General features: G+C 42.1%; 1 protein-coding gene across 9 annotated transcripts in view; it reads right to left on the reverse strand.

Moving 5' to 3' along the window:
* The window catches only part of RUBCN (rubicon autophagy regulator), a 41,131-nt gene continuing 14,748 nt past the window's right edge, over nucleotides 1-26,383 (reverse strand). For 4 of the 9 annotated variants that reach the window (XM_073675234.1, XM_073675233.1, XM_073675240.1 and 1 more), the window contains 19 exons: nucleotides 26,215-26,298; nucleotides 24,678-24,834; nucleotides 23,277-23,383; nucleotides 20,488-20,656; nucleotides 18,303-18,755; nucleotides 18,022-18,066; nucleotides 16,510-16,593; nucleotides 16,182-16,297; nucleotides 10,780-10,975; nucleotides 9,963-10,064; nucleotides 8,155-8,209; nucleotides 7,878-8,010; nucleotides 6,706-6,851; nucleotides 6,555-6,619; nucleotides 5,673-5,911; nucleotides 5,518-5,579; nucleotides 5,275-5,428; nucleotides 3,600-3,690; nucleotides 1-3,441 (listed from right to left, as the gene is read on the reverse strand). In XM_073675234.1, the coding sequence (XP_073531335.1) occupies nucleotides 3,281-3,441; nucleotides 3,600-3,690; nucleotides 5,275-5,428; nucleotides 5,518-5,579; nucleotides 5,673-5,911; nucleotides 6,555-6,619; nucleotides 6,706-6,851; nucleotides 7,878-8,010; nucleotides 8,155-8,209; nucleotides 9,963-10,064; nucleotides 10,780-10,975; nucleotides 16,182-16,297; nucleotides 16,510-16,593; nucleotides 18,022-18,066; nucleotides 18,303-18,755; nucleotides 20,488-20,656; nucleotides 23,277-23,383; nucleotides 24,678-24,834; nucleotides 26,215-26,298 (2,619 nt within the window). In that variant the 3' untranslated portion in view covers nucleotides 1-3,280. Of the gene's footprint in view, nucleotides 3,442-3,599; nucleotides 3,691-5,274; nucleotides 5,429-5,517; nucleotides 5,580-5,672; nucleotides 5,912-6,554; nucleotides 6,620-6,705; nucleotides 6,852-7,877; nucleotides 8,011-8,154; nucleotides 8,210-9,962; nucleotides 10,065-10,779; nucleotides 10,976-16,181; nucleotides 16,298-16,509; nucleotides 16,594-18,021; nucleotides 18,067-18,302; nucleotides 18,756-20,487; nucleotides 20,657-23,276; nucleotides 23,384-24,677; nucleotides 24,835-26,214; nucleotides 26,299-26,383 lie in introns of those variants that run through there. The other 5 variants (XM_073675235.1, XM_073675236.1, XM_073675238.1 and 2 more) reach the window with 5 other exon arrangements.

Here is a 26,383-nt window from a genome sequence, read left to right on the forward strand (position 1 = left end):
TTAATTCAGGACGGATTTATTTTCCAATCATTTTGTGCAATGGACTAGAAGCATAATACAATTGGACCAATTAGTATTTACATCACATTTTTACAGTGTTAAGATTTAGTCGCCTTCACAACCAAGGTGCTGGTTTATTTAGCAGGAGCCTGTAACAGCAGTGCAAAATTGTGACTGGAGTGTAGAGAGAGTGCAAAGTCAACTACCTACCAACAGTACTAAGGCAGCCCACCCAAAATACCTATTAACACTCGTCGTCTCTGGTCCTTTGGAATAACCAACGTCCTATGCAACAAAAAATCTAGTATTAATACTTGACATTGTAGTCACATACAAAAATAAGAAAAGCAGCGAATGACTTATAATGACTTATATTATAATGACATGATTATCTGCTATACAGTCTCCATTAGGCATTCTGCTTGTGCCTAATTGTCATAGACCGCAGTAACATGCGCACCACTTAGGCCACGTTCACACCTTCAGTATTTAGTCAGTATTTTATATCAGTATGTGTAAGCCAAAACCAGGAGTGGGTGATACATACAGAAGTGGTGACATGTTACGATTATACTTTTCCTCTGACTGTTCCTCTCCTGGTTTTGGCTTACACATACTGATTTAAAATACTGACCAAATACTGAACGTGTGAACGTGGCCATAGCGTTTATAACCCCTATTCACATGCATTAGGCAAACATCAGCACAGAACTTCAAATCCACATTGTAGATTGGAATCCACAGCAATCATTGTAGAAATGTGCTGCAAAAAAACAAAACAAAACTAGTCTGATCTTAAAGGGTAATTCCAGAAAAAAAACAAGATATCCCCAAGATGGAGGGCAACCTTCTGATCACTGAGACCCCCGGGCATTCATGCTTAACTTTTGTTGTCTATTGGACTTCTGGAAAAAATAAGAGTGCTGCCCTCCACTTTCTTAAGCAGTCCCAATGATCGGGCTCCGTTTTCTTAAGCAGTCCCAATGATCGGGCTCCGTTTTCTTAAGCAGTCCCAATGATTGGAGTGAAGGCCAAGCATAAAGAACAGGGCTAGAGCCTCATTCCCTACAGATAAGGAAAGCTTACTTTTTTGTGAATTACCCTTTAAAAGTCTTTGGATACAATGCAGATTATTTGTATCATTTTTCAGACATTTCCCTACTTTCCTCTGGGGATTTACTTGGCAAAAAAGCACATATACTGTACATACATGTGGCTGGAACTTGGACCACAAATTTGGCCAGCAACACCACATCAAGTCCCATGGGTAGTAAGTTCATAGATGTTTTTTACGTGGCTTTTGAAGCCGATTTTGCTAAAAAAAAACAAAAAAACAAACACATAAGACCCACTCCAAGCACTCTGAAGAAGCATCCTACGCATTTCAATGGAAAAACGCCTATAGTGCACGTGATACTAGTTTTCACATTAAAAAAAAAAGCAACATTCCAATTCTTGGAAGTATTTCTGGTTTAAAGAAAGCTTCAAATGTGACTATGTAATCTACTGAAGCAGAAATACGCCCCAAACACAAGCAACAAGTCAAAAGAAAAAAAATTCTGGCTGAAAACTCTATGTACATACACTCATAACTTTCGATCCCCTACTTATCCGTATAGGAAAGCTAATATGCATCTGTTACACATATACATACATGTATATATTCTAGTAAGAATTGGGTGAAATTAAAGATTGGTGCCAAAAATTGGCAGAATGTGCGTGAAATCCTCTGCAATTTTTCTCCGCAGTGTGTTGATGTAATTTTAGAAAGTCATATAACGCTGGTACTATAATACACAGAGGAAAATACACCGTGTACCCAAACAATGTGAACATAACCTTAGTCTAACCTCAGACAGTATGCACACACAATTTTATTTTTTCTTAAATCGAGCCCCTATTGTATGTACAGAGGATACATCCATTTTTGCAGGTGCTGGAGTGATTCCTCTGAATATTAACTGTTTGATGGATAGAGACTGCCAGTACTATAGCCTCCATATGAGAGAGGACATGTCTACGGTTCACAAAGCATTCATCTGGCACTCGGCCTGTATTTGTCTTGTGCATGATTGTAGACTATAGAGATGAACACAGCTCTTCAGTGTAAAATGTACAAGTGAAGTATTCATCGTTCTGCACGGACGCCTTCATGCCATCAGTTAGTCCGGCTCACGTGCAGGGAGGTGAAGGTGCATAAGAGAGCGTTCGAGAGCTGCCATCACATAGAACAAATTCGGCACACTGCCTCTCATACATTCGACTGGTAGGTCATATACATACAGGCTATCCTCAGTGAGGCTCCAGCTAAATAATCACCTTTAAATATTCATGAAGAAAGTGCATATACTTAAATAACATGAAATATACTGGAAGAGACACGACGCTGAAGACTTAACACATCAATACTGGAGCCGGGGATACAATCAGTTAGTACATTAGTGCAATACAGTGGGACACTCACGTGACCCAAGGACCTATGGGTAATGTCAGTTCAATCACTGCCTGGGGAAAAAAAAGGGTTAATATTACTTCTCGTTATTCCTCCTCAGCTATGTATATATAATGGTGCCACAAGACTTGCAACCAGGCTTGGGTAATGTCTTAGGTAAATTGGAAAAGCAGAAAGGGAACGGACGGTCAAAGGCAACAAGGATTACAGAATACCTAAACTTTCTTCATTTGTGGCCACTGCCCAGACAAATGGCAAAAACCCGAATGCCAAGATACCAGTTGCGGCCGAGGTGGCATTCTTTCTAGTTATGCCCTGGAAAAATACAGAGCTTCTAGAGATAAAGCACTTCTTATATGAGGCTAACATATAAAGAAAGGACATGAACACTTGTGTATAGTCCTGAACCTGCCTACTAGAATGCTATGGATGGCTTGGTCACATTAGTGTCCAGGAAGCTACATGAAAGTTTACACCTCAAGTTGTAGAACTCTTTGTACCCTTGAGAAAACGTTTCCGTACTTCATGGACACAAGTTTTTCTAACCACATAAACTGTCCAATAAGCGATAGCGTTCCATGAAGCCATCAGTTTGCACACTGGTGGTCTCACAGCCAGAGATGAACTATCCAACAGTAATTTCTTATTTTTTTTTTTACGATGGATGATGAGAAGCCTGTAGCTGCGAATGCAGACTCTCTTGGGGTTATCTTTTCACAATGTCCGATCCGCAATGGAATGTCGCTGATGAGATTCTTAATAGGCATGGGGATTTAGGATGCAGCTGGTTTTCTACCCTTGATTCTGCCTCTGCTTGTGACCGTCCCATCAGTCAGCTTCCTTCTCCTGAGACGTTTCATCTTCTTCCTGTTCAGAGTTGTACGACTCGAGACTTTGTCTAGCCATCTGATCCCTCCTCACCCGCAACCGTTCACACTTTGGGCAGTGGTCAGAACGGAAACAGGACTTATGATAACAGGCCTTACAGTCTGTAAAGTGAAAGGAAAGATTTATAATGAGATTATTCATCAGCAAACCTTTAATTTCATCTATACTGTAGAGTAAGATCTAGAACTCCAGGTCAAGAAATGATGTACAGCATATAAGCTCTCACATATATACTGGCGTCCATCTGGTAGCCACATACCTTCACATCTTCGGCATTTTGCCAATTCAAAAGGGAAGATGATGTCTTCACCTTGACAGAATTCACATATGAACCCTTTTGCTTGGCACAACTGGTGAGCAAGATAAGCAGACAATGGGTTGACACATTACAAAAGCCCATTACAAAAATACTTTAACAGATCACGAAACACTTAGGGGCTGATACATTAAGACCGGCGTTGTACATGCCAGTCCTAATAATGGACGTGCAGGAGTAAGATGCTCCTAATTCATTAAGAAGCACATGCCACTAAGTAAGCACATCTTACAAGTGCCATGAATCTCCGCAGAAACTGGAGTAGATTTCTAGAGTAAGTTAAGCAACTAGAGTGGTGTACCTTCTCCTGAATTGTATGGGCAGGATTATTCCCACACAGTCCCTCTGATATGCCGCCCATTTTGCAGAATTCCGGCATAAACACCTTAACTAAACAGGCCCTAAATGTACATTTCTGTGCACGTCAACCATGTATATCTTAATACAGTACATAACAAGCGGGCCAAGTGAGGTCTATTATGAGGTTTCCCTAAACTGCTCCATTAGGATTCTGTACCCTCCATAGTGTTTTGTGGAGATCTCAGGAGCCTCCAGTCACAGCCCTGCGAGCATCCCCACAGGAGAAGGATAAGATCCTGAATACCTGGATTACCCTGCCACTTCTTTTCCCTCCACATTGCTAGAACACCTTCTTAGTGCACATTGATTATAAGTGATCTATGCCACAGTGTTCCCAGTTGGGGGGTTTGTGTGTTGAATTCTTGGATTTCCTCATAATTGCCAAGTGGAACTGACAAATCAGGCCTGTGCAGAACATGGAGGTGAGACAGATCACGGTGTGTAGCTGAATGCTAGGCAAACTGTAGTACAGCAGCCTTCGGAGAGAAGTCTTCAGGTGCCTTTACACTGCACGACGATCAGAAATGAGTGTTCATAGGAACGCGCTTTTCCTGATAATCGTGCAGTCTAAAGCAGATGCCGATCACCCAAACAATGAGCAAAGCGCTCTTCCATCAAGTGAAATGATCTTTAGGATTGCACAAAAGATCATCTTTCTCAGCAGCGCATCATCCAGTATAACCAAGATACGTGCGGCCGAAAACAATGGCAGCCTATGCGCACTGAAAGATCTATTGTTGATCATTCTATGTGAGTATTAAAGGGGCTGTTCAGTCTTCTGATAGAAGTCTGCAGTTGCTATATGTGACTGCAGACTGCTGAATCCTAACAGTGTGCGGTGCACACACTGTCAGTATTCACCGGTATTGCTGGTGAGAAGTGGCGGTCCTGTGATTTGCATACTTCCAGTCACGTGCCAACTAGACTTGTTTGTCTTCACTCAATGCACTTGTAGTGAGAGAAGCCATGCACATCTGGTCTGAATGTGACCAAAAGTATGCAAGTATGCAGCACGCTGTCAGGATTCATAAGTATTCAGTCATATAGAGTGAACTGCAGACCGGACAAACCCTACCTGTCTAAAACACATAATTAATAGAAAGCAGGTTGGCAAATATGTACTGATCGGCAGTCATTTAACGCCGTAGATGGCATAATGTAAATGCATCCTTAGCCCTTAATTTCCACACAACAAAGCAAAGGAGGTTGACAGCCCCTCTATAAGGTGTGACTCGTCTTAGAAGTCATAAGTGTTTACCATGCATTTATCCACATGCAACGTTCCAAGTCGCACTAACTCCTTCAGCCGTGGCACCAGTTCTCCTTTCTTTATGGCCATAAGGTCGTTCAAGGAGAAGAGCTGTAAGTCTTCAGTCAGATGTCCTGGGACACTGTCATATGACTCCAGTATACTGTGAGGGGAGGAAGATTCAGATAAAGTATTAATCTGGTTTCCTTACTTCACCACTTTAAGCACTGAAGAACAGGATTGTGGACTCACCCTTTGGCCAGTCTACAGGTTTTAAACATGTTTTTCAGGTGAACCAGTTGTATTCGTAATAGCTGTAAACAACCAATGAAGAACCTTATTAACGGGGACGGGAAAATTATTCCTGGGCTAAAGGTTCTGCATACAAGTTAGGAATGGCCACCTACCCGGACCTGCTCCAGAGCCTTCACCTTCTTGTACATTGCATTGTTGATATCCTGCAGATTAAAGAGTGGGTCGCTCCAGATCTTCGTAAGAAGGTCTTTGGAGAAGTTACTGACATAATATCTGCTGAAGTCCCATTTTCGTAAAATTCTGCCTGGGATAACAGACTGGGCATTCTCATGGCAACACTGGCAGAAATACTTACCCAGGTACTCACAGTACCGGAGCCTTTTAATGTAATCTGTTAGGATCAATAGAGAGCATTACACACTTCTACTATATCACCTATATGGCACCAATAGGAGCAATTGATAAAATGTTTCTAAAAGCCCCCAACACACAATAGATGGCTCATGGTTGAACGATGCTCCGGTCGATTTTCCTGCCAACAGCCACTCTTCCATATATAGTGGTCCTCGTTCAACCTTGAGCGCTCCAGTGTTCTCCGTGAGAACAATGCCATCAACAGTCTAAAATTGGGCATACATGATGACATCTTCCCTGACCATCAGTTGGCCAGTGCACCCGTACACCCTGTGCCCCGATGGCTCTCAGCTGAATGATACCGATTGTTCTGCCGACAGCCATCTCAGCTGTTCTTCCATACATAGTGGTCCTCTCAGCCTCGAGCACTCCCGTGTTCTCTATGTGTTCTCCAGAACAGTGCCATCAACAGTCCGAAATTGGGCATACATGATTGACATCTCTCCCGACCACCAGTTGGCTGGTGCCCCCATACACATTAGATTGTCAGTCAACCCATCTACATTGTTGGGTTCGGCTCACATAAGTTTAAAGTGTATGGGGGCCTTAAGACTTTCCTAGAAATGTCTTGTTGATCAAGAGATCCTAACAAAAAAGTAGTGATATTACATGCCACTTACCAGGCTCAATTCTAATGCCGCAACCAGCACATCTGTAATTCTGCTTTGTGACTGCCACTTTTTTCCTGGTAAAATAGAACACCAGATGTGAGTAATGGCACAGGGTACGGACCCCTCTTACTTTCCAGTCAATCTAAAAATTGTAAATTACGCAGGAGCTGTGTGGATATTGAAGATGATCTGTGGCCGTGGAGGTGCCCATTCCAAATTGCCACGAACACGAATTCGCAACTTATAGATGTCAGCATGTTCTCCATCATCCGGTGAAATTGGCATGGAATCCGGGATTGGCAGGAGCTAAAGCAAGGAATAGCTCTTCTTAATACAGAATGTGACTACTCATACACAGCACAATGACGAAGCAGCAAGTTATAAAGCAAGGGTTAGGCTCCGGCCACATTGCGCCTAAGCCTCCAGCAGAAGGATCTGATGTGTGCCACTCTGTAGCCATACAGCGGCAATGGGCAAAGACCTCAATGTAAGAAACTGTATACCTTGTGGTAGGTGTTTATTTTTTGCGATGGCCCACTTTACAGGAAAGTGCCGTAGACTGACCACCGCGTTACACCGCTGAGGCCTGTGGCCTGCACTGGGCACCTGTATGGTCGGGCGGCACGTCGTCACTGCACAGAAGTAAGAATAGATCCGCGGGCTGCAAGGGTGCTGGAAGGGCAGGAGGACTCATCAGGTAAATAATTAGTCTTTTGCCATTAAATGGTATTCACCCCCCTTTTGCCCATTTTCTCTGATGCTGGAACACCAGTATATCCTTTAGTCTGTACTGTAGTTATACCTGAATGGAAAATCCCTTACATTCGCTGGTAATGTAATCTATTTAATAGGCAAAGCTTCAGGTTAATGGCCCTATGGGGAGTTAGTGGCACGTCATAAACCTCCGTATCTGCTAGATCCTGGCACATACCATCCTTAGTTTTCTATCAAGACGGTTTTTTGTTTTTATGTATATTTGAAAGTTTTCAGGTAGCTAAGAAAAATGAAGGACTAAACACCATCAGATGGAGGCAAGTACAACCTACACCAATGATAGGTCCTAATTCCACCTCGCCTTATAGACGACCTGTGTACCCCATAAGCATAGTACTTGATAAGTTCACAAGAAATTCAAGTCACATTTCAGTCATGTAGAAAATTTGATACATAGCAGATCAGCCAATTATAGTGAACGCCTGTTTCTTTCCCCTATATGTCTCAGTGGGTCTATATAGTGACTTTATTTATAAGACTGACCCTGCATCTCTGGTGGCTACGATGTATTTGGTGGTTTACCTTGTGTGAGGGATCTCCAGGACTTTCAATCCTTACCTTCTGAGGAGCATCATGTTCTGGAACCAGCCAGTCCAGCTCAGAGGCCGCGGGCAGCTGCATGCCCTCAAACTGTTTCAGCAGGCCCATGGCCACAGCTTCAGCAGAATTGGAGTGAAGGAAGGAGTAAGATCTGAGAATAAATGAAAGAGGACGTCAATATAGGCCTTGTGCATGAAAAGGGTTTATGGTCTGGAAGATTTCTTTTAGAAGTATTTTACACACTTGCTCCAAATCTTGTGGCGTTCGTCATTTAACAAGCATCACTTATACTCACATGGACTCTGAGCTCTGCACGGGCTGACAGATTGAGGACTTATTAATATCAGCATCTAGAGGAGAAAACCACAATGATAAAAGTGGAATATTATCCAGCTGACGGTACAGACCTATGGAAACAAGTGCACTTTAAGAATATCTGTAATTTCAACAGTGAGGATAAATTTTCACGCCATAGCCGTCATACGCAGCCCAAACCACAGTCACATGTAGTGGCCGAAGGCTGCAGGTTCGAAGGAGATCCCTCAATTTACCCGCAGAACCGTGCAGACCTTGTCCCCCACACTGGGCAACTGCAGCATGAAAAACTAGCCTTAGTGCTTGGCAAATAACACACATAGTCATGGTAGGAAGTAGAGAAACTTTTTCTCATCAACGATATCCACTCATATGCAAAATTTTACTTGCCACACAAATTCAAAGACTAAAACCAGCCCAGTCTTACAACAGAAAGGGAGTTGTATCTCGAAATACAAAGAGCCGTTTAATCATTGCCATCTCCGGATGGGTTCACATATAGGATGCTTAGCACCATTATAAAGGCTCTCTCACCCCTCCCCCTCCACACAGGAGATTTCATGCTATCAGCTTGTGGAGATGCCACTGTCAGGGAATACTGAAGCTCATGTATTAGCAGCGCTCCTAAATAATTCACCTTTATCACGTACATACATCATTCAATCAACATCATATTCATCCTGAACATCTGAACAAACACTCAGTGATCCGCAGCAGAGAAATAATCCAGATATTGATGTGAATAAAGCCGGCCCTACACTTCAGCTGAGGAGTGAGGCTACAATTACACATCATGTAACATGTCCTAGCGCTGGCCGTTTTTTTCTTGGACAGCATACGGACCCATAGAGTTTCACTGATCCATACATCAGCTTTAGAAATGGATCCATGTCCATTCTGAGACGCAGAGCAGGTCCTGTTCTCATCGATTTTGTGGATCAGACTCGGCCATTAAAGATATATAAAACAGATGAAAAACCAAAGACAGACCTTGCACTGCAGTGTTCCATCCATCTTCATTGATCGACTGTCTGTATAAATAAAAGCTCAGCCAGTTTTTCGCCTTCAGGTTTTTAAAAAATGGATGAGAAAAAAAACGGATGCAAAATGGATGTCATGTGGAAGAAAAAGGGTCCATTTCTCACGGATGTAAAGATGAACATGGATGTGTGAATGTAGCCTCAGAATTAGAATCATCTCTGGGCACACAGTGCATTATTTAGCTTTTGTCCAGAGATCGAGTTTAACTTCTTTTGGGAGAGCCCAAACCAGATTGCCCCATAATCGCATTTATCAGGGCATCCAGTTTAGTTACAATCCGGGGTTTTGCTTCCTGCACAAATTACAACACGTTTGATTAGATTGTAAAAAGAAAACAAGTGTTCCTAAAGTGCTCAGTATGATGGGAGCAGAAATTACTGGACAATGAATACAGAATTACACCTGGCAGCACTGGGTCAGTAGCCAACTACATAGAAAACGCTACAGGACAGTGCCTGCGCTGGAGGGATTCGTAAGTCTGCAGTCACACAGAGTGACTGCAGACTTATCATTTTAGACCAGACAACCCCTCTAAGAACAGGACGTCATTGCTTCCGGTCCCTTTGCAGACAATTGAGCGGCCTGCTAGATGCACAGGGGTAAGAAAGGGCGAGTACGCTCACCTTATTTTACAAGCATCCTCGCAGTTGAGCGTTTTGTTTTTGCTTTACATGTCGGACAACCCCATAAATCCTGCTGTAGTACTGGGGAGCAGGTTTATACTGCTGTATATGCCAGATATTTTACCTCTGACTTCAGTTTGATCCCTCTCATCTACAGAGCCAGCATCAGACAGAAGAGTGGAGTCATGTGAACTCATCTGGGAACTGCTGTCCGTCACATTAAAGCCTGGAACACACAATCATTGGGAAAGTCTGACTATATATTTTATATTTCCATATTCATTTACCAGGCACAAGATCTTATCTTGACTGATAAAGCCAGCAGGATAACACGCAAGTACAGCCCCCACCTAGATAAGGGTGGGCTTACACTACAAATCTGTCACCGTTAACGACCACCTACATGTTTGCTGATCAGCGGTTGTCCAATATTAGACAGGCTGACAGTGCTTATGATGTGCACAGAACGAGCAGTAATAGATCGTTCTGTGCACATAGGCCGTTATTGTTCTCGGCAGCACATCCTCTGTTTACACAGCAAGAAGTGCTGCTGAGAACAATGATTTTTTGAAGCAAACTGAACAGTCATTTCACCTAACGAATAGGCGTTTTGCTAGTTTTTGGGGAGATGGGCGGCCTGTATATACTGCATAACAGGGAACGGCTCATTCCTGATACTCATCCAGTGAAAATGCACCCAAACTATTGTCAGATCTGACCGTTATCTTACGTTTTTTACACGTGTGTACATGAAAAGATTTTAATACAACTAGAAAGATTTTCCTAAAACCACATTCAAGCTAACAATTGTTCATGCAGGCCAACTGCATGTAGTAAATCAGCATTAGGCATGTTTCTATGATGAGAAAAGTTTGGCAGAGGCTCAGGGAGGCCAGGTACTGCGCCCTCATTGTGGCCACCTGAGACCGGGTGTTACTTACTGCTCGGCTGCTCCTCGTTACTGGCTATCCTCCCAGTTCGGATCTGTTGTCGCCGCAGACGGATCTTTTTTTTTAGTTCCCGGATCTCCCGGTCACTGTCTTCTTCCTCCTCCTGCAGCTGACAGTTCTTCATGTTACACTTCATCAGCTCAATAGCTGCGATCAGAGACTCGGAAATGCTGAAGTGAGCATTCTCCTGTACCAAGAGACCAGCTTGTGTAAGATAATGGTCTGGCTATTTACTATGAAATAAAAGGTGTTGTCTCACCACAGACATCCACTGTAATACGTCTCCATACATAAATACATGTGTGTGACAAGTTATCTGCCAGTGCTGGCTGGGTGTCCTTGGCCATGTCCACCAGCGGCACAGCAATAGAGTGCACACCCTGTACTTCACGGGTGCAGCGCCCCTCTCTTTCTGAGACAGGGCCGTCTGCAGTTGTCAAATGGTGACAGGCTAAATGTCCATCCTCCACTCGGTGAGTAAATCAGGTGGATGGAGGAGCAAATCGGTCAGAACGAGTAATTCTTTAAAAAAATCATGCAAGTGCTGTAAATTTGTAACGTTTCTCCTTGTGAAGAGTGACATGCGGGCTCTGGCATACCAAGGTAAGGAGGCTTATTCACCATGCAATGCTCCTCTGGGAAATTTAATATGCAAATTGCCTCTTCAGAGATGGAGAGAACTTGAACTCTATAGCACCCCCTATTGGAAGCAGCCATCCTACAAGTCACAATCGACCCTTTAATGAGTCGTGCAATATGACTTAGGAGAATAGCCAAATCAGAATCTCAATTTGCAGACAGTGTTTTGGGCTATTGGCCCTCGTCAATGCAAAGTCTGATTTGACTATTATCAGAAGTCATATTGCAAGACTTGTTAAAGGGTAGATTGTGACTTGTAGGATGGCTGCTTCCAATTGGTGTAGCTATAAATTCAAGTCCTCTCCATCTCTGAAGAGGTAATTTGCATATTAAATTTCCCAGAGGAGCAATGCACGGTGAATAAGCCTCCTTACCTTGGCATGCCAGAGCCCGCATGTCACTCTCCACAAGGAGACACGTTACCCCTTGGACCTCACTCCTGAGCCTCTCACCTAGCCAAATCAGAGCTGATACTTTGCACTAACGAGGACAAATAGCCTGAAACACAGTGTCTGCAAATTGAGATTCTGATTTGGCTATTATCCTAAGTCATATTGCAAGACTCGTGAAAGAGTCGATTGTGAATTGTAGGATTGCTGCTTCCAATAGGTGGCGCTATAGAGTTCAAGTCCTCTCCATCTCTGAAGAGGGAATTTGCATAGTAAATTTGTACAGTGTTGATTTGGCAACTATTACAATAAAAAGTTTCACAACTACTCAGGTCTGTTCATCAGGCATAGTCTAGTCTGAAGAAACATCTATACACAGCAGGACATAGAGTAGTGCCATAATAAGGCAAGTGATGAGAGCAGCACCATCAATGTGGCAACAGGAGAGACAGTTGTGGTCGTAAATATTGATGCAATTTATATGAAAGTTTTATTGTCCTCTGAGGTCTGGTCCATGGTTGTGATGGTGATGCCCGCAGACCTTGTGGTGGCAGATATTGCATTAACCACTTCGCGCCAGAGCCTGTTTTTGCCTTCGTGACCGGGCCAATTTTTTCAATTCTGACCACTGTCACTTTATGAGGTAATTACTCTGGAACGCTTCAACGGATCCCCCTGGTTCTGAGATTGTTTTTTCGTGACATATTGTACTTCAGGATAGTGGTAAAATTTCTTCGATATCACTTGCGTTTATTTGTGAAAAAAATCAGAAATTTGGCGAAAATTTAGAAAATTTTGCAATTTTCAAACTTTGAATTTTCATGCCCTTAAATCCGAGAGATATGTCACACAAAATAGTTTTTTTTGTTAGGGAGCTATAAGGGTTAAAAGTTGACCAGCGATTTCTCATTTTTCCAACAAAATTTACAAAAACATTTTTTTAGGGACCACATCATATTTGAAGTGACTTTGAGGGGTCTTTATGACAGAAAATACCTAAAAGTAACACCATTCTAAAAACTGCACCCCTCAAGGTGCTCAAAGAACTTAATGAACCCTTCAGGTGCTTCACAGGAATTTTTGGAATGTGGAAGAAAAAAAAATTAACATTTAACTTTTTTCACAAAAATGTTACTTTAGACCCAATTTTTTTTTATTTTCACAGGGGTAACAGGAAAAAATGGACCCCAAAATTTTTTGTGCAATTTTTCTTGAGCGCGCTGATACCCCATATGTGAGGGAAAACCACTGTTTGGGAGCACGGCAGGGCTCGGAAGGGAAGGAGCGCCATTTGACTTTTTGAATGTAAAATTTGTTTGAATAATTAGCGGACGCCATGTTGCATTTGGGGAGCCCCTAATGTGCCTAAACAGAGGAAACCCCCCACAAGTGACACCATTTTGGAAACTAGACCCCTTAGGGAACTTATCTAGATGTGTGGTGAGCACCTTGCACCCCCAGGTGCTTCACAGAAGTTTATAATATTGAGCCATAAAAATACAATTTTCACATTTTTCCCACAAAAACTGGTTTTTCATTCCCTAATTTTGCATTATCATAAGGGTAATAGGATAAATTGCACCATGAAATTTGTTGTGCAATTTCTCCTGAGTACGTCGATACCCCATATGTGGGGGAAAACCACTGCTTTGGTGTACGGCAGGGTTCGGAAGAGAAAGGAGCGGTATGTTGGCTGGGATAGGTTGCAGACACCATGTCACATTTGAAGAGTTGCTGACATGCCGAAACAGCAGAAACCCCCCCCAAGTGACCCCATTTTGTAAACTACACCTCTCAAGGAATTCATCTAGGGAAGTAGTGAGTATTTTTTAATTTTTAAATTTATACCATTGGGCAGTGAAAAAAGCATAATTATATTTTTACCACAAAAAAATGTTTTACCGTCAGATTTTACATTTTCACACAGGGCAATGGGTAAAAATGGTGCCGAAATGTGTCACACAATTTCTTCTAAAAGTGTCAATACCCCATATGTGGCTGTATCGTACCGCTTAGCCATATGGCGAGATCTTGGGGGGACGGAGTGCTATTTGACAATTGGAGAACAAATTATTGTAGAATAGGCATTTGGATTTGGGAGCACAAAATTTTCTGAATTTCTTTTGGGGGGCAAGGGCCATTTTGCTTTTCCAGAGCCTTTCTGCTACCAGTAACTTGGAAGTCCCTTATATTTTTAACAGATGACGGACCTGAGTGGGGACTAGCTTTTTTTGAGGACTGAGTTGAAGCTTTTATTGGGAACATTTTACGTAACATTTATCTGGTGCTCTAGGCTGAGCACTTACATCGGGGTTTCCATCTAAATTTCCAAGTGATGTAATTCAGATGAAACCCCTGCGGGATCCATTCACTGTAATGAGGCAGCAGAGTTACTCTGGACTCCGTCTGGCCTCTGTTTAGTGGTGTCCTTTTTTTCAGAAGTGCACAAAACTGTGGCCAACCGCACTTTTATGCACGCCTAAAACAAATGACACCGTGGGATCACAGGCCAGACGGCGTCCACAGTGGCCTATATCTGCCTCATTACAGGGAATCTTCCATCATGGGTTCCGTCTGAATCACGTATTTCAGAGATTTACATGGAAACTCTGGTGTAAGTGCTCAGCGCAGAGCGCAGGATAAGTGTGAGCAGAGCCTTACTGCGATCTTTGGGAGACATAATAAACAAATCAGTAGCAGGTGAAGAATTGGTATTATTTATTTTTTTACGCCGTTCCTCGTGCAGTATAAGTGATGAGATTACTTTATTCTTCGGGTCGGTGCGATTACAGAGATACCAGATTTATATCGGGTTTTTATGATTGACAGCTGTCACACACTAAGAGACGCTTTTTTTTTGCAAAATCTAGTTTTTGCATCGCCATATTTTGAGAGCTATAATTTTTCCATATTTCGGCCGACAGAGTCATGTGACGGCTTGTTTTTTGCGGGACGAGTTGACCTTTTTATTGGTACCATTTTTGGGTACGTGACATTTTTTGATCGCTTTCGATTCCGTTTTTTGGGAGGTAAAATTAACAAACAAACAATTGAGGAATTGTTTTTTGAGGTTTTTTTTTATGCCGTTCTGCGTGTGGTAAAAGTGATCAGGCAGCGTTATTCTTCGGGTCAGTACGTTTACAGCGATACTACACTTACTGTATTTTTTTTATGTTTTGGCGCTTTTACACAATAAAACAATTTTATATAAAAAAATATTTTTTTTGCATTGCTTTATTCTGAGCGCTATAACTTTTTTATTTTTCTACTGATGGAGCTGTATGGCGGCTTGTTTTTTGCGGAACAAGATGACGTTTACAGCGGTACCATTTTTATTTCCATTTTTCTTTTTGATCGCATTTTTTTCCACTTTTTGTTTGGCGATATGAGGAAAAAGCATAGTTTTTTGCTCCGTTTTTTATTTATTTTTATTGCGGTGTGCACAGAAGGAGTTAATTAGTGTGACAGTTTTATAGCTCAGGTTGTTTCGGACGCGGCGATACCAAATGTTTACTTTTTTTGTTTTTGCATAAATATACGGATTTATCGGTTTAATATTTTATTTATTTATTTTAATTTATTTTGTATTTTTTATTTTTTTTTCAAAACATTTTTTTTTACATTTTTACTTAGTCCCTGTGTGGGACAATAATTTTTATTTTTCTGATCGCTGATCTCATGTAATGTAATAGACATATATTATATGAGATCTTCACACAGTCAGTGTGTCCTGCCAGGCTTCAGCTGCAGGCTGACGCTGGCAGGACACCATATATGGCAGAGCTGGAGGCGGTCATGTGACCTCCAGCTGCCATAGCAACCCAAGGTCCTTGAAGGTATCAGGGGTCTTCGGAGAGGTAAGTATACCACCCCCTCTCCTCCTGTCTTCTATATGCCGCGATCACTATAGATAACGGCATATAGAAGACAGCAAAGGGTTAACATCACTGGGACCTGATCCAATCAGGTCCCGATGATGTTCCCTGTCAGAGCTATCGCTCTGCACCGCTCTCGCAGCGCTTGCAGGACCCTGGGGGTCCTGAGCGCTGCGAGACCACCCATCGTTTTTAAACGTCCGCGCTGCACAGAGCCCAGGCAGCGCGGACGTTTATGTACAGTGGGCGGTCGGGAAGCGGTTAAACTATGCCTGATGAAGAGACAGACGTAGTCACGAATGCTTGCTATATATCTTTTCAGTAAGCCATTAAAAGGTATCAGCCACTGAGGACTCAATTTTTTAGTACTTTTTCCATTGACATAGTAAAAAACTAATAAAAAACCTTAAAGGACAACCACTTTAAATATACAAAGATCCTACAACAACAATATAGACTTATAGAGAAGTCACCCAGATTCCTGTCGTACCTTCTCTAGGTCAGCACAGCTCCCAAAATCCTGCTCAGATAGATAACTGATCAACGACTGTCCCTCTGAAGGCCTCCGAAATATCCCGTCTGTGGCATTCAAGTACTGGGAGCTGTCTGTAAGAAAGAAGGATTTTATACACATATACTCTGGTGTAAAGAGCAAAGGGAAGAGATATGCATGCAAGGGGGAGAAGAAGGAGCATTTCCCCATAGAGGGTCGCTGCAGCTGCCATAGACTGATTACAGGGATGGGATTTTGTATAAAAATGTCAGAGAAAAGTAGAGCAAGGTCAGGAATGCAGGTAACAAAACCCCGGACTACTTACTGTAATCGACATAAAGGGAGTTAGGAGGGTTTGATCGTCCATTAAATGTATTATTGCTTCGTCTGTAAATATCTCCATGGGATTCTATATGGAGAGCGGATAGGTTATTACCAGATATTCACCGCATTTCCCACTAACAGATACTGACGCCATATTGTACATGCACATCACTTATAAAACAAGTGAGGAAGAATACAAGAAGATGACTGATGAGAAATCCACTGCTATGGAGGATTCGGATGATAAATCATGTTGGCGCTTCAGAAGTATAATCCAATTAAATAAAACAACGACGCACAATATCTAATAAACGTATGGCTAAAGACTTACATAGACAGTAATGGATGTAATAGGGTAACACATGCAACACATACATGGGTAACGAGGGAACAAAAGCACTGGTCCGGAGTACCATACAGTGATCACAGACTGACCCATAGTTGCTCCTGCGCCTCTGGTCTGTATATTTGTTTCATGCCTCCCCATAGCCAGTTCACTTTTATAAACTTATTGGGGAACTGCTTATACAGTAACTTCCTAAAACATGTATTAAATATGTAATGTATGTACGTATGAATCTCCCTGCAGCAAGTACGGGCTGTCATTGTACCAGAGACACTACATTCTGCTCCACATCTATGTGCTGCATCTGCAATCCTCTAATACAGGATATACAATGACATTAGTCATGCTCCAGCTTATGTCATTGGCTTCAATTGGCACCTGTTTGTAATGGATTTGTCCAATAAAGTTGGAAAAAAAATGTCAGCACATACCAGCCGCTATTTTCATATATGTCCAGTTCATAGAAATCTATGGCATGTACACCAAACATCCACTACGAGCACAGTGTGAGTTTAGGGTTAATAGAGAGCCCGGCACCCAAGAGCCAAGGAGCCCGGCACATATGTCAGAGTAAGCGAGGTAATGATATAGCTAAAGAGAGAGCGAGAGCGAGAGCGAGAGAATAAAACAGAAGAAGAGATAAAGGGATTTGGTAATCACATTATCTGCATCGTACAGTAATCTGAATGTGACGTAATGAGGTATGACTGGTGTAACTGTGGCAGTCTAATACACACGAGCACAAAGACCTCAGCACATGAGCAGTACTCTTATCTAGGAAACTCCAGGATAAAAAATAAACTTAATAACCAGCATCCACTTGCATCCAGTGCTGGCCATTTCATGCTCTGCACCAGCAAAGGAGGTGGAGAAGAAAAAAGTCACCAGACCACTCTGGCGTTTGATTGTCTGCAGCAATCAGGTGACTTTGAGCAGTGCTCATCAGAAAGACACCTGATGATGCGCTACTTAAGTCAACTGACGGCTGAAGACAATGAAATGCTAATACTTATTAGGCCAATTCCATAGTTTCCAGTACTAACATAAAAGCCTATTGTCCGGTATCTCACCCATCATGCATATGCCTAACTACTGGGACTTTTCTGTCTAACCACTGTATTAGTAGCACCGGTGCTTTTGCTTTTCCAATGAAAATAGATGCTAGACCTGCTATAGGGTCCTCCATTATACTAGTGATACATCGCTCAGCTCCTGGTGTCAGCAGTCAGAGGTAAAGTAAGAAAATGCATTACAGACAGCAGAAAAATACCATATAACAGAACATTTACAGACATGGTAAACATGGTCCTACAACCCCAGATCCAGGAGCATCGGAGTATATACATATACTGTACTATGCACACTGGAATTTACCAGTGTGATTAATGCAGCGTCCATTACCTGCGCCAGTGAAGAATACAATGAGATGAAGAGAGCATTAAACTTACCTTGATTTTTACCAATGGCTACATGAGTATCAGAATGTGAACGCATGTGGCTCTTTTTGATGTGACTTGATCCATTACTTATTTGGCCCTCTGAGAAGCTGGAGCGGCGAGGGACAGACAGCAGGGTGAGGCTTGGTACCACTGGTGTTGTTGGCACTGGAGAGTCGGTCTTTTGGGAGCTGGAGAACAGATTAGAGCTGCTGCTGCTCTGAGTAGACGCCCTGCGGCTCAAGTTTCCTATGGCCAGGTACTCCGGGCCATCATCTGCCTCGCTGGTCGGGTCTTCTGGACTGGTGATCTCTTCACTGTGGCTGGTCATGGTGCTGATGCTCATTTCACTTACAGGAGAAAAGGGCTCATGGGGAGACAAGTCTCTGCTGGGGGGAATGGACTCATTCACAGGCAATGATACACATACATTGTTTTTCTGGTTTACTGCGCTGGAATTAAACCCTGGAAGAGAGAACAGAGCAGGGATTATAAAGGAGAGATGGACATAATCTGGCATTGACTGTGTGGACAAAGCCCCAAAAGGCAGCAGGTTCCTCAGGGTGGACCTGCCCGATCACAGAGGGGTTATCAGATAGGGTCTCCATTCTCACCCTTCACCAGAAGTAGTAGACAGTGGCACACTTGGCACAGATGGGGAGAGGCACTAACAGTAACCCCTGTTGGCAGGAGCTTAGTAAATTCCCACTAGGAGAGGAGAGAGTTAGCTGATAATTATGGTGGCACTGTGGCCATCACGGTTATAGAGGACCATGTGGCTGGTACTGTTTATATTCTGCCAGATAATGGTGCACACATATAGGACTTGCTGATGCTGCTTTATTTTAAGAAGGCGCTCCCATTCTCAATAATTTGCCAAAAAACAAAATTTATTAGTAGCAAAAACGTTTTTATACAAAAGTGTTAGTGTGTGCCTGTCCTGTACCCCCAGGCTGAATATGGTATACGGTCCCCTGTGTCCACAGCGGCATCTGTCATGTGGCCTGTAACGTGGCCAATTCATCATTGCTGAAAAACAGACTTCATAGGTGACTATACAGGAAATTATCTAAAAGAAACAACAAGTTTCTACATTTCCAAGCCCAATTATGAAATGACCCATGTTAGATCCGCATTACAAAGTCTATATAGACGTTACATCACAAGAGCTTCTTAATCATTTACTTTTACCAACGCTGCTTAGGGTCACACAAGCAGATTTTCGGTCTTCGTGCTGTCCATGAAAAAAATGGACCGCACATGGACCAATGCTATTCAATGGGGCAGTGGAGATGAACGAGTATAAAAAAACAAAAACCACAGCATTCACCAGTTTCTTCCGTATCTCGAATGTGACTCATCCATAAAAGTCTAAGGGTGCAGACGGAAAAAAAAGAATCGGAGTCGATACAGAGCCACCATGTAGCATCTGATTTTTAGATTCAGTTTCCTGTGCAACAGAAGTGCAATGTATTTAGTCTTGTAAATTATTTTATAGCTGTTCATGTATAAAAACGGTCTAGATTCTAAAATCAGGACTGGCGCATAGCAATTGTGGTTCCAATACTCAAAAAGGGGTCAAAATCTGAGCCTGGAGCTGATAGGCCTGTAAATGTAACCTCATATCACTAGTGCGACCCACACTTAGAATACTGTGAGAAAACCAAGGCTTAGCGACAATATTACAATGTACAAGTATATGAAGGGACAGTACATAGATCTTTCTAATCATCTTTTTACACTTAGGCCTGCGAGAGGGACAAGTGGGCATCCTCTATGTCTAGAGACGTTTAATCATAGTCAGAGGCGTAGACTCTTTACTGTAAGAGCAGTGAGACTATGGAACTCTCTGACACATGATGTAGTAATAGTCAATTCACTACAAAAAGTAGAAGGGCCTGGATGTTTTTCTTGAAAAATATAAAATATTACAGGTTACAGACATTAGATTCTGTGATGAGGCGCTCATCCAGGGAACTAGTCTGACTGCCGTATATGTAGAGTCAGGAAAGAATTTTTCCCTTAGTATGGGGCAATTAGCCCCTGCCTCATGGGGTATAAGCCTTTCACTGGATGTTAGGCTACAGCTTAAACTCTATGGACTGGTGTCTTTCAACCTTACAACTGTGAAACTGCATATTCACATCACAGCATTCATTAGCACTGAGTCATATCATTTAGTCAGTGTAGGCCGCACCTTTACAAGTCTTACCAATGCTGGGTATACTGCCTGGAACTTGCAAACTGCTATAGGACCTGCAGAGGGACTGCTGAGGATTCTCAGTGTATGGGATGATTGGGGTAATCGGTAGAGAAGTAAGACTTAAACTTCTTCCTGAAATGGTGAACTCCCTTTTTCCTGCAAGCTGGGAGAGAAAATATATAGCTTTTAAAAACATACAGGTGCATCTCACAAAATTAGAATATCATCAAAAAGTTACTTTATTTCAGTTCAATACAAAAAGTGAAACTCATTATATAGAGTCATTACAAACAGAGGGATCTATTTCAAGTGTTTATTTCTGTTAATGATTATGGCTTACAGCCAATGAAAAAACAAAAGTCATTAACTCAGTAAATTAGAATACTTTATAACAGCTTGAAAAATGTTTTTAAAATGTTGGGCTACTAAAATGTATGTTCAGTAAATGCACTCAATACTTGGTCGGGGATCCTTTTGCATCAATTACTGCATCAATGCGGCGTGGCATGGAGGCGATCAGCCTGTGGCACTGCTGAGGTGTTATGGAAGCCCAGGTTGCTTTGATAGCAGCCTTCAGCTCGTCTGCATTGTTGGTCTGGTGTCTCTCATCTTCCTCTTGACAATACCCCATAGATTCTTTATGGGGTTAAGGTCAGGCGAGTTTGCTGGCCAATCAAGCACAGTGATACTGTTGTTTTTAGACCAGGTATTGGTACTTTTGGCAGTGTGGACAGGTGCCAAGTCCTGCTGGAGAATGACATTTCCATCTCCAAAAAGCTTGTCGGCAGAGGGAAGCATGAAGTGCTCTAAAATGTCCTGGTAGACGGCTGCGCTGACTTTGGTCTTGATAAAACACAGTGGACCTACACCAGCAGATGACATGGCTCCCCAAACCATCACTCATTGTGGAAACTTCACTCTAGACCTCAAGCAGCTTGGATTGTGTGCCTCTCCACTCTTCCTCCAGACTCTGGAACCTTGATTTCCAAATGAAAACTGGAACTCTGGGACCTTGTGGAGTGTGTCAATGACTGCCTTCTGGACATCTCTCAAGTCAGCAGTCTTCTCCATGATTGTGGAGCCTATTGAAACAGACTAAGGGACCTTTTTATCGCTAAGGAAGCCTTTGCAGGTGTTTTTTTGTTAATTATTGTAATTTACTGAGATAATGACTTTTGTGTTTTCATTGGCTATAAGCCATAATCATCAACATTAACAGAAATAAACACTTGAAATAGATCATTCTGTTTGTAATGACTCTATATGAGTTTCCCTTTTTGTATTGAAGAACTGAAATAAATTAACTTTTTGATGATATTCTAATTTTGTGAGATGCACCTGTATATTGCAAGATAGATCAGACAGACAGGTCCAATCAAAATTAATCAACCCCCATTTCAAATTAGGATTATTAACTAAATGTACAAACTTTCTGCTGTTTGGAATAAACCAGACGGGAACAATTTAAATACCTCTTCATAACTGATAAGTGGTTTCTCCAAATTCTAAACTCTGGCCCTGATTCATCAAAGTGTTTACTTCTGGATTATGCACAACGTGAAGCAGCGCAAAAATTTAGTGCCTTTTGGCATTTTCACAGACGCTCCTGAAATGTCACTTTTATGACTGCTGCAGTCTCAGAATTTTTCAGCCCACAGAACAGAATCTCCCAGAAGAAATATATACATATTCGGTGTTGTCTAAGCACAACTAATAATCAAAAAGCAAACCAAACGTCACATAAAACACATCAAACTACTGGACTGACTAGGGATTCCTTGATCATGACAATTAACTGAATGTTAGAAATATGACTAAGAAGTCAAGAGAGTAGTCCGAAAACATAAGAGATCATTGCCTTGCACAAACAAGGGAAAGTTTACATAAAGATAGCAAAGGCATTGCCTGTTCCTAGACACAGTAATGTCTGTCACCAGAGTCCCAAAGAGATAGATAGTCAGAAACCCTCGAGTGACTGTAGCAGGCTCTGAAGTTTCGGTTTGTACAGTAAGGCATATGCTGAAGGTCTCCATTCCTGAACTTCAAAAAGTATGCCCCTGCTGACCACAACGCTGCAATATGTTCAAAACCATATAAATGAGCCACAGAAGTTTTGTAGAGTAATGAAACAATACTGGAAATTTTCGGGCCTATGGGTCAGCGGTATGTCTGGAGGAGGAGGAAGAATGAAGCATATGTGGAAAAGAACACCCTGCCTACAGTGAAACATGGTGGTAGCTCAGTGATGATCTGTTTTGCTTCCTCTAGAACTGGAAACCTGCAATGTGAGTATGGCAAGGACGAATCAATCATGCATCAGGAAATCCGAAGAGAAAACGTCATGTCTTCTGTGAGGAAGCTGATGATTGGGCTTTAATGAACCTTCCAACAGGGCAATGATCTCAAACCAAAAAATTAATAGTCAACTGGTGGCTATAGCCCATGAGTTATGGGCTACGATTTCTCACTGCCAGAAGCTGGTGTCTAGCTATGCATCATGTTTGTATCAGGTTATAAACAGCCAAAGTGCTCTAGTAAAGACTCCTCATAAAGGAGCTGAATAATTCTGAGACTTCAGTGTTCACTAAAAGTAACATATTGCATTAATTTTGGACAAACAACTTGTTATATTAGTTGTGTTGAGCTATTTAAAATTATTTTGGTCTCATTGGATAAATGCAACAAGCAGGTTTCTAAATTTGGCTAGTAAATTTAATTTGTAATTGAGGTTGAATAATTTTGATTGCAGCTGTAGACAGATACAGACATATAGGTATGCTCACCACTGATGGGTCAATTTGCGCTAGTAGTCTGGGATTATTCTGTTCAACAGCTTCCAGACACTGAAACATGGCCATGACGTGAGTGTCACTCAGCAGAAAGGCAGAGTCTTCAGGGACAAGAAAATATACTGTAAGATAACATTACTTGGGGAAATTAAACATTTTTCAACAGGTAGAAAACGGAGTTCTACTTTAAAGACATTAATTCTTTTAAAGGGTTTGACAACTTTATGTTTATCTTGACTGCTTGAAACACCAACTTACTTGTATACAGTAAGGCCGAATTTACATGTCTGTGAAATATGGGCTATGCTGGGATCACAATACCCGGCCCGACCATCGGATCTCTGGCCTGAGCCACATTACTCATATATGCCTATGGAAGTTAGCTCAGGTCAGGGGATCTAGTGGTTAAACCAGATTGTGAAACTCTTGCAGTGCCTGGTTTGCACTGACATGTGAATTTGGCCTTACCAGAAAATCAGTGTTGATTTCTCTCTACGAAGAGCCACCCTCTCGTCAGTACAGTGATGACTTCCCAGAGAGAGAAAGGCACGGATCATCTATATATTAGCACATAACGGTGTTATAGCTATCAAAATACTATGGAAAATGTCACCAATCCTACACAAAACTGTTTTCCACAAAATAAGGCTGAATTTACACTGGCCAACCGGGGACGTTAAACGACCTTCAAGCCAATTGGCAGTGGTTAAATGGCCTGTTTAAAAAGGCCGGCCACAATTCCATGGGGACAGAATGATTGTTAATATGCATAGACTGTCATGATTCTCGGCAGCACAGGCTAATGTGCTGCCGAGAAAGATGATTTTTGAGCAAGTATTTTTCTCGTTTCTTGGGTGACTGGCAATTTGTTCTGATAATAGGGGATCAGTGTTCCTATGGTAGATGCACCATAAGTGTGAAACTGTGCTGTACATAGACGTCTGGAAGTTACTGCAGCTTTACTCCATGGGAACTGTGCAGGAATAATATATTGTATACTCTAATAGATACAAATACATTCTATGAAGACAACTACGTTTTATTGCCATCCATGCATTCAGTGCCTGAGTGATTCCACCTAATATCAAAAGCAATCACCCCAGCAAGAGTGGTCTGTCATCATGTATAATAGTCCGGTGTGCTCCTCCATCAGTCCCTGCTGGCAGAACCCAATGCAGAAAGCTAGAAGCAGTCCATGCCAATAGGCAGCTCATATTAGCCGACATCCCGGGAGCTGAAGGAGATGCATACATGGGGGGCTAGCTGAGACTATTGGGAAGGGCGAGGAGGAGCTAGAAATCTGGCGTAGCCGCTTGCTGACCAAGTTGGTGGAAGATGGCCGACTGTGATCACTAGGGGAGACCCAGGGAAGTAGTACAATACCAGGTTTATTACCGGAGTAGAACTTCTTGGTGTACTGTCTGCTACCAAGAAGGACCTTGAGTTGGGCGGAGAGACTGTGAAATTGTAGGCTATGCTGTAACCATAACTTGCCGCTGTCCTCACTGTTACCATCGCCATTCCTCTGGCTGTTTTCACAGAATAGGAGGAACTAGATAAAGAAGCAAAGAGACCTTTTCAGACACAGAAAAATCACTTCTCTGCCATAAACTATGTGAGCTGTGATGACTTTCATTCTATGAGAATGAACAAATTATTTTAACCAGCCATAGAGTAGAGGATGGAATAAAGAAACACGCTTTACTTATCACCAGAAACCACTGCAGCTCCAATACAGCTAGAACTGCAAGTGATGACACCTTTACATGACCGCTGCAGTCAATCACTGGCCTCATCAGTCAGGAGTTGTACATGCAAGTGTCACCACGTAGACCACTGATTGGCTACCTTAGGCGAATGATGGACGGGACACTATCACCTTCAGAGATTAATAGACTTGTCCATCTAAAAGCAGTACTAATAATTTCTGTGTATCATCATTTTCTGAGACCCATAACTTTTTTTATGTTTCCATCGATGGAGCAGTGTCAGTGCTGCTTCTTTTGCATGGTGACTTTTTTTTATTGTTACCATTCGAAGATACATATGACATCGCTTTTTGCATCGTTATTTTTAAAAGGAGTGTGGCAACCCAAAAAACCTTCAATTCTGAAGTAGGATTAGTTTTTCCCCGTTTTCAGTCTTTTACCGGATAAGTTAATTAATTTTAGATTTTCATTTAATGGACATTTATATACGTGGTGATAAACATGCAGATTTTTTTTTGTTATTTCTTTTATTTTCAAGCAAAGAAAAAAGTAGGATATACAAATTTTTATATTATTAAAAATTTTTCAATTTTTTTTTTTTAATTCCTTTAAGGGACCTGAACCTGTGATCATTTGATTGTTCTATATACTGCAGAACTACTGTATTGTAGTATAGACAAAATGGAACTCATATGAAGCTCAGCCACAAGCTAGACTTCACAGGACAAAGATGGCAGTTATGGGGGCTTTCGGCAAGCCCATGGTGTCCATAACAACCCGTTGGCATCATGTAATCACAAGTGATCGCAGGGGGCTGAGGGAAGCCGGTGTGCACACCTATTAGCAATCGTATCATTTAGATGGTTGAACAATGGTTAGACGGTTAAACAGCAGCCATCGGAGAAAGCTTCTGGTTGCAGCTGTTACAACCAGCATCTGTAGTGTATGGTGCAGGCTCAGCTCCTGGGACCGCACCCATATTTGAAGACCTGCCCTAGGACATACTATTACATCCTATGTCTGGGAAGGGTTAAGAAACAGGTTAAAATAAGGAGTATAATATGGATCATTCTAAAAATATACTTTGGAGTACATGTGGATTACTTCTTTCTAATATAATTGTTCAAAAAACATACAAAATTGCATCTGGTACTGTGACCACAAACATTTGTGACCATCTCAGGTCACATAATGCCTTATTCCTGCTATAGTTCACATCTTACTTGCTCCACCTGAGGAGACGATCCAGGGAAGAGTCGTGGGCTGCTCTTCACGAAATTCCAGTAGTTCTGCTGCTTGCTGTAGACCTGAAACAAAACAATGGGATAACATTAATCACATGGCAACTATTAGAGGCCATCCTCGGCTAAGCAGCATTCTGAGGCACCTCCA

Source organism: Phyllobates terribilis, unplaced genomic scaffold, assembly GCF_046119375.1.
Source record: "Phyllobates terribilis strain yellow unplaced genomic scaffold, ASM4611937v1 Scaffold_3__8_contigs__length_932513732, whole genome shotgun sequence".
Lineage (NCBI taxonomy): Eukaryota > Metazoa > Chordata > Amphibia > Anura > Dendrobatidae > Phyllobates > Phyllobates terribilis.